Raw genomic sequence first — 9072 nt, 5'->3', positions numbered from 1 at the left:
ATTAATATTAAATATCACACAAAATATATATTCAAACTCCGTCCCCGTATAACAATTTATATTTATTGTTGACAATTCCCATCTGACCAATCATAGAACTCATAAATAATTTGGAAGCCCTCCAAGGCCTAACAAGCAAATCCTTTAAAACTACAAACAGGAGACGGACAACTACTAAGAACTTTACTGGAGCATGAAACAGTGTAGCAAAGAAGGAAGAGAACCAAACGCAACACCCAGCCATACCGATAAGAGGGCAAACCTCATCCACCACTTACTTTGCTGAGCTATTAACCAAATAATTAGTTTCCCCCAAAAGAAAATTAAGATTGTAATTTAGTAATAAGTGACAAATATCGAAAATAGTGAGATGAATTTTAATGAACACAGCTGCACAAGAAGGAATCATCAAACTTATCTCTGGCCAACATTATTGGGGGCCTTTTATTTGTCAACAAATGTACATTAATACCACATAGCCCAGGCCCCAAAGAGCGACAATCTTTTCGGCCAATTATAGGAAACAAATGCCTATTTTGCAGCAAAATCACACTGCTGCAGGCGGAATGCTTTGCTCATTCCTGAAGAAGTTACCGGGATCCACCTTCCTCTTCACTTCCACCAATCTCTTAAAATTATCCTTGTAATAGTGAAGAGCCCAAGTACTGGCTTGTTCATAGCTTGTGTTTCCCTTGTTGTTCACTCCCAGGTCAAGATCTCTATAGTTCAAGTACGCCTGTCTCGGATTCTTCGAAACATAAGGCTCCATCGCCTTGTAAAGCCGCCGGCTCCATTTCATATGCTTCACATACTCTTCTCTTCCCTCTTGTTTCCAACTGATCGCCCAGTGGATGTTGTAAATAACCCCAGATCGATGAGCGTAAGGCGTCGCCGAATCCGAAATCTTGGCCAGTTCTCCTCCAAAAGGGCTGAACAGGGCCTCGGTTCCATCTATCTCGTTCAACATTTTGTAAACAATTTCCAGACCTTCTTCTGAAATTGGGGTTACTGCGTAGTCCGATTTTCCTTTGAAGTATTTCAGTTCGTAATTGGTTCTGTTGAGCAAAATCTCATGCGGGTAACCGACGAATCCTGCGAAATAGAGAATCGATTCGATCCAGCTCATTTCGAAGCAATCTTGTCGCTTCAAACCCAGCTCTGGGAAGCTTTCTTTCATCAACTCGACGAGCTTGTCAGCCCGGCCGAGGTACAAGGCCACGAACGAGCCTTGCGTTGTCAACTTCCCGAACCCGCGACTAGAGTTAGCGGTTCTTATGAACAGCCGCAGCAGGATGTTTTCGTCAAGCTTGTCCGCAATATATTGCCACTGGTGCATAAGCTTGGCCCCGTTTTGCTCTAGGGTTCTGTTCACTGTGAAAACAGTGACGGTTTCCGGAACAGGAAGGAGTTTAATCTGCCATTCGAGAATTACACCAAAGCTCGCCCCGCCGCCGCCTCTGATGGCCCAGAAAAGGTCTTCTCCCATGGCTTTCCGGTCCAGAATTTTGCCATTAACGTCGACCAGTCGAGCGTCGATGATGTTGTCGACCGAAAGGCCGTATTTGCGCGATATCATGCCGTAACCTCCGCCACTGAAGTGGCCGCCGATGCCCACAGTGGGGCAGACTCCGGCTGTGAAGCCGTACGTACTAGTTCTTTTGGAAATGCTGTAATATAGCTCCCCTAGGGTCGCGCCAGATTGGACCCATGCAGTGCCTTTTTCCACGTTGACATCGACTGATCGGAAGTTGATTAGGTCGACCATGACGAACTGGGATTCATAGGACACGTAGGAGAGGCCCTCATAGTCATGGCCACCGCTACGAACCCTAATAGGCAAGCCGGATTCTTTAGAACAGTATACGGCGGCCTGAATTTGGGTGACTTCTAATGGCGTGACAATGACTTTAGGTTTTGGGGTGTGGGGCAAGGCGAACCTTTGGTTCCATAATGAGGCCTTCAAGACGGATGTATAGTTGGAGTTGTGTGGAGTGTAGATGAGTTTGGCGATTGAGTTTGTGGAGTTTGGGCAGTGAAGGGAAAGGCATTGAAGGAAGTCGTGGACACGGGAATGATGATGAGATGGGGCTGCCATTATTGAGGTAGAGAAGAGGAGGAGAAGAAGTGGAAGCAATGGTGAAGCCATTAGAGTCTTCATTTTTGTGTTAATTGATGATTCAATTGAGGATAAATGTGGGGTTATTTATAGATATATTCTGGGATTTCTTGTGCAGCAGAAGTTATATGTGACTTTTCCAACTTCTGGATTTATTTTTCTCTGCAAGAAATGGGTGAAGAGGTAAAATTCAAATGGGATTTAAATACCATATATATAATATATATATGTGTACTTTTCTTTTGTGGCTAGTATGTCTTGAAATTGGCAATTAATTAAGCATTTTCTTGCATGATTTTCTACAGTAGAATTGCTTTTTCTGATCTGCTAGAAGTAGTCGAAATGAGAAAATTCAACGAAACTTCAATTCCGTACTTTTCTTATGAATAGGACCTGGTAACATGTGTTTTAAGCTATTTACACAAAAATTATATAAATATATATATATATATATATACACATATAAAATATCATTTAGTAGATCCTACTGTTTAGGTCTGCGCTAAGGAACCTGTCACTTTGAAAGTTGCAATCTTTATGTTTTGCGGGTACAAAAGTTGCAATCTTTAAGCATTAATTAGTACACGATTTGGGTGTTAGTCAAGGAAAAATGATTATGTTATATTGACATTTGGTTTCACGTGCAGAAAATTGCTATCATCTAACGCATGGACGTTTCGTGTGGGTGCAGTATTTGTATTTTTTTAATGGCAGATTAACTTTCCCAAGTTTTCAAGTAGTGAATACGAAATAAACATGAACATGATGATATCAAGATCTTGGATTTGCTTCTTATCCCACGTCTCTTCTTAATTATATAATTTCTTCTTTTTTGGTTTCTGGTTTTGCAGTTATATGTAGTCTTGAGTAAAAATGGTTTTTAATGAGAAATTGTGTGTGGTGAGGCAACCAATTGAGTGAAATCCTGCCACTCACCTGCTTCGTGTCTCCTTCCAATCGTTTTTATGGATATTGGTCATTGCACACCTCATATATGTTCTCCTGCTCAGAGGCTGCTTTTAATGATTTTTTTACAATTTTAGATAAGATCAAATGTATTATTTAATTCTCATTCCTACATCACACACTTACGATCTATCAAAGACTTTTTTATGGCCTTATGAACTTCCTACAACCTACCTTTATTTTTATTGAGTCTTTTCCTTGTGTCTCAAGAATCTTTTCATTCATGTAGATGTAGCTACTATTATAGCCATAGAACACATTGACTAACACGGTAACACCCTAAATTGCCTAAATTGATGTCAAGCAATTGCCTAAATTTTTGTACCCGAAAAACATTTTACACTACTATTTTACAATACAATTGCTATTATCAAAAATTTTCCTTAGCGAACGAACTTATCTATTAAGAGTAAAAAGCGAACAAAATTATCTATTACGCGTAAAAAGTTCTCCCTAAATTTTTGTAGTGTAAAATGTTTGATGTCTACTAAGCTTCTCGTTTTGTTTATTGTTTTTACGTTAATTTTGATACAGTTAATTAATTGTAATAGATTTCTTGTTTATTGTAGAGTTATTATTTTATAAGTTTATCTTTTGTATTGATTGTTACTATGGAGTTTTGAAAAAATAATTTTGTTTTCCTTGAATTATAAAGAGAAATTATTTTCAACCAAACTTTTTTTTTTCTCATGATGAAAATATAAATTAAAATGAAAAATTAGAACATGTAATTGAAATATAATTGGATGGGTTGGTTTATAATTTTCTTTGATTTGATTTTTTGTTTAAACTTGCCAGGGAGGTGTAGTTGGTCGCAAAAGTAGGTAAGAGGCCTTCCATGGTATTGCCTGTATCCAGGGTCGCAGAGTGAATAAATTAAATCATTTTCACATTGTGGAATTCATGCATATGTATAAGCTTAGACTTCTATTGCAACAAATTGACTATTATGTTCAGTTAATTAATTAAATAGTTATTTATCAGATAAATAATTTAGAACTTTTTGTGCCCGGATTAATAAGATGAATAATAATCACTTAAAAATTTATTATTTGTATGGACCAACCGATCTAGTCGATCAGTGGAGGTTATTTAACTAAACGTCTGAAATTATGTTCACAAGGGGATTATAAATTAGACTATACAAAATTAAATTGGGTTATGTTATGAATTCAATCCAATTGGTTATTGCAGAGCAATTTGATACTTTTCATATTTCTGGGTAAAAGATTCGTAACTAAGCACAATCATCGTTCTTATCTTATCAATGACACACCATTTTATTTTCTTTTACAAGGAAGAAGATAAAACTTGTCAGACCGTCAAGCAAACATTAGGTTTTGTCCAAACCTCATTTTCAAAAGGGAACTTTCCTTTTTTTTTTTTTTTGGAACACCTACTCCTATGATTTGAAATTATTTGAAGTGGGTGGGTACGTGTTCGTTGTTTCGTTCCCAACTCAATTTTATTCCTTGTACGTAGTTGCTTGTCTCGTGGCCTAATCCATCTCATTATTGGGTTTGAAGATTGATTAACTGATTGTTTTGTCTTATTTATTATGCAACTAATATTATTTTATGGCTACATTACCATCAGTTTGACTCATCATTCGTCGTTAATTGCATCTTATCTGAAATAAGTTAAAAGAGTTGATAACACTCCCTTTATGACGTGAACTTCCAAATATCACATATCAGAGCAAATACCAAGCCGTAACTGGCCCAGATCTCTGACCCAGCCTACGGGCCTACACCAAAGATTAAGCCCCCATTATGTTTTTCTTTTTTTTTTTTAAATCTAGCCTACCCGACGCTGCCGGCAGCTAAAAGAGTGGCTTGTCGCCCCACTGTATTGAGGCCGAAGGCCGTCACTAGTCTGGAGATTGAGGAACGAAGGGAAAGACGGCGAATGAAATCCTCATGAGCATGATGGGGTGAAGAAGCCGCAGATGCAGATGAAATTGAGAATAGGAGAAAGAGAAGTGAAGCCAATGTACGTAGCCATTAATTAATGGAGTCTTCATATGGAGTTGCATGGATATATGAAATTAAGAGAGATAGTGATACAGATGCTAATATATTATTATTTATATCCTTTTCTAAGGCTGCTTTTTCTAGCTTGTATCTATCTACAGAAACATGTAGGCTTAATTACATACTTTCTGGGGAGGTATGTGATTCTATGGGAAAGAGAGGCAGCCCACAGCAATACCAAGACTGCCGCACATATGGCTGTTTTGTTTGTCTTGAGACGGGTGAAGATGGAAGATTCTATTTGTTTCTGGAAGAAGTTAATTTAATTTGATTCTATGATCAGATTTATTTATTTATTTGTTTTTTCTGATTAGGATTTTTTTTGGGTAAATAATTAATTAGTGGTGTTTACTTGTCAATAGTTGGATGATGAGGCTTTGCTGTCTTGGGGGCGGTTCTAACATAGTTTATCGCGTTAAGCAATTAATAATAAATTATAATGACATCAAAGAGTAGTTTAGAATTAAAATTAAATGAAAAATTAAAACCCCAATTGATAAAATTAAAAATTGAGTCTACAATTGAAAATTATGTAAAAGTTGAGTTTTTTTTTTTTATAATTTATTCTTTTTTACTAGATAATAAGTTATAAATAGCACCTTAATTAGCTAGAAAGATCTTTAATTATTGTAGACTGATCGTTATATATCATCTCCTCTATCTTTCTCCTGTCTTAAGGATTCTCCAATTAGTTAATGGTTTAGTAGCCCATGGCATTTTTTTCAGAGTAAGACAAATCTTGTTGATCATTTTCATTCTCTTAAAACCTCAAAAGTTATTTATCACAACTCTATTCATGAACTTTTATCTACTATGCTTGACCATTAACGAGTTAGTTGACTATAGTAGATGCTCTTAGAATTACTAAAATTTATTTTGATAAATATATAGTTTGTCAATTAATTAAAACTTAATTCACTTGTAGCTTATAAACACACATTTCAAGTTTAATTATTGATTGGATCACATTTTGAGCTTAATTATTTATACCAATTTGATTAACAAATTATCTAGAGATTGTTTGTTCAAGATATTTCACAATGAAATAATTATGTTATTAGGGTTTGACCAATCAATTATTTAAAGATTTTTTTGAAAGTTTTGTTGACAATATTTTTTTTTTTCATTTTTCAGCTGTACGTTCAACATCGTTTTACTAAAGGTGGAAGCCCCCCGGTTCATCAAATGGTCAACAATTCTATTAAGTCATAAATTGAAGTTTATGGGTAACATTACATAAAATGTTAATCAAATCAATAACTTTTTATTGAGCGAACAGTCACGAATTATTGAGATCAAATTACATGAATTAATAATCAATTATGTAGTGATACCACCGACCACTTATTTCATTTGAACAACATATATGTAATAAATTAAACGTTAACACAATCTTCAATCCTAGCTAGCTATAGTTAATATTTTCCTTTTTATTCTACCAGCAGCATCGAATATCGATCAATCATGCTAAGACTGGAATGCTTTGTTCATTCCTGAAGAAGTTACTGGGATCAACCTTCGTCTTCACCTGAGCCAATCTTCTAAAGTTGTTACTGAAATACCTAATGCCCCAAATGCTGGCTTGTGCGTAGCTAGTATAATTGCCTTTGCCGTTCACTCCCAAGTCAAGATCTCTGTAATTCAGATATGCAGCTCTCGGGGATTTGGAAACATAAGGAGCCATCTCCTTGTAAAGCTTTCTCATCCATTTCATATGCCTGTTAAACGCTTCTGCTCCTTCTTGTTCCCAGACCGCAGCGTAGTGGATGTTGCATAAAGTGCCAGATCTGTGAGGAAACGGTGTATCGGATTCCGAAACCTCACTTATTCTTCCACCATATGGGCTGAATAAAACTTCGGATGTTTCCAAGTTTCCTTCATTAATCATTTTGTATATCACGTTCAAGCCTTTTTCAGAAATGGGTTCTGTGAGATAGTCCGATTTTCCTTTGAAATAGGCCAGTGAGGATGTCCTGTTCAACAAAATTTCGAGGGATTCCCCGCTGTATCCTGCGAAATAGAGTATCGACTCGATCCAGCTCATTTCGGTGCAGTCTTCTCTCGCTAAACCCAGCTCGGGGAAGCTTTCTTGCATCAATGGCAGGAGCTTTTCGATTCCGCCAAGGTACATGGAAACGAACGATGCCTGGATTGATTTCTTTCCATCTTGACTGGAATTCGTGCCGCTTATGTAGAGTCTGATTAAAAGATCATCGTCAACCTTGTCTGCGATGTTTTGCCACCTGTCTATGAGTTGGGTTGCATTCTGTTCTGAGCTTCGGTTTACGGTAAAAACAGTGACGTTTTTTGGAACAGGAACTAGGTTTATTTTCCAGGAAAGAATGACACCGAAGCTAGCACCTCCACCTCCTCTAATGGCCCAGAAAAGGTCTTCTCCCATGGCTTTTCTGTCGAGAATTCGGCCATTAACATCGATCAATCGAGCATCGATGATGTTATCGATAGCCAGGCCGTGTTTACGCGAGATCATGCCATAGCCTCCCCCGCTGAAGTGTCCTCCCACTCCAACTGTGGGGCAAACTCCGGCAGGGAAGGCAAGAGTTTTGCTTTTCTCGGCGATTCGGTAATAAAGCCGGCCAAGAGTTGTGCCGACTTGAACCCATGCAGTTCTGTTTTCAACATCCACATCGACAGAATCGAAGTTTTGTAGATCAATGACCGCGTATGGAGATTCATGGGAAACATAGGAGAGACCTTCATAGTCATGCCCCCCACTTCGAACCCTAATTGGCAAGCCAGTTTGTTTAGAGCAGTGAATGGCTGCCTGGATTTCGGATTCGTGCAATGGTGTAACAATCACTACAGGTTTCGGGGTTTTGGGTAAAGTGAATCGGAGGTTCCTTACCGAAGATTCCAATACAGACTCATAGGATTGATTGTGTGGAGTGTAAACTAGCTTGGAGATTGAGTTGGAGTTTGAGGAATGAAGGGAAAGACAGTGAATGAAATCGTCATGAGCATGAGGTGAAGAAGCTGCTGATGAAATTGAGAATAGGAGGAAGAGAAGTGGAAGCAATGTAGCCATTGGAGTCATCATCTTGAGTTGCATGGATATGCATATGAACTTGAAGGAAATAAAGATCCTGATATTTATGGGCCTTTTGAGGCAGCTTGTGGGTCACAAGTGGTTTGATTTTTCTTGGATATCTATAGATTGTGTTCCCCCACAAGAAAAATTGGGGAGAAACGAGAATGTTCAAAATGAAATAACCCTACTTTTGGGACACTTCAAATTTGGCAACTAGCTATTTGTGTCGATATATATATATATATATATATTAATTTTAATGAAAGGTGATAAAAATTTTGACGGTTGGGACCACCAATTATATATACCATCTCTTGTGTCCAAGTGTGTTTCGGCTATACAATGGATATTTTTAATAAGGTAAAGGCGTATGACATTATATATTAAGAAAAAGCTTTAGTAAGGGGGTTATAGGTGGCCAGACCATATGATGTTATTAGACCAAATTTTTATATAAAGAGACATGTAAATACACAATTGATGCATCTATGATTATCTCATAACCCGACCTGAGTGAGCTTCCCATCTCATTTTATTTATGTCGGACAAATATTATGTTTCCCAGCGCGAACAACAACATAACATTCTTAATAATTATCTTAGTCTATTATCGAAAAATCTCATCCATCATTAATTAATCATATTCTTGAGTTTTCTCCTATATATTTTGCATGCTAAAGAATCAAGATTTGGATTCGATAATATATGTTTAAGAAAGAAAAAAAAATAATGAAATATATAGTTCACTTTTATAAAATTATTATTGTTATCACACAGGATTTTATATATTTTATTGCAAAATGATGCTAGAATTGTTTCACGCTGGCGTCGCGCCCTAGTCCCGCAAGCGCACAGCATTTCTCTTTAGTTTCGCCTTTTCAATTTCTCTGGTTGCGTTGATATGCTGA

General features: G+C 37.2%; 2 protein-coding genes across 2 annotated transcripts; both read right to left on the bottom strand.

Annotated features, from left to right (window-relative positions):
• Positions 1 to 354: 354 nt before the first annotated feature.
• Positions 355 to 2190, bottom strand: LOC127795233 (tetrahydroberberine oxidase-like). The gene has a single exon (XM_052326777.1). The coding sequence runs from the start codon at positions 2156 to 2158 to the stop codon at positions 548 to 550; it is 1611 nt and encodes a 536-aa protein (XP_052182737.1). The 5' UTR covers positions 2159 to 2190; the 3' UTR covers positions 355 to 547.
• A 4211-nt stretch (positions 2191 to 6401) lies between these two features.
• On the bottom strand, positions 6402 to 8324 carry LOC127795232 (berberine bridge enzyme-like 18). Its single transcript, XM_052326776.1, has one exon. The coding sequence runs from the start codon at positions 8183 to 8185 to the stop codon at positions 6578 to 6580; it is 1608 nt and encodes a 535-aa protein (XP_052182736.1). The 5' UTR covers positions 8186 to 8324; the 3' UTR covers positions 6402 to 6577.
• Positions 8325 to 9072: the final 748 nt, after the last annotated feature.

The sequence above is a fragment of the Diospyros lotus genome, chromosome 2, assembly GCF_014633365.1.
Source record: "Diospyros lotus cultivar Yz01 chromosome 2, ASM1463336v1, whole genome shotgun sequence".
NCBI lineage: Eukaryota > Viridiplantae > Streptophyta > Magnoliopsida > Ericales > Ebenaceae > Diospyros > Diospyros lotus.
Note: the sequence above shows the minus strand (reverse complement) of the source record. Positions and strands in the feature narration are given on the sequence as shown.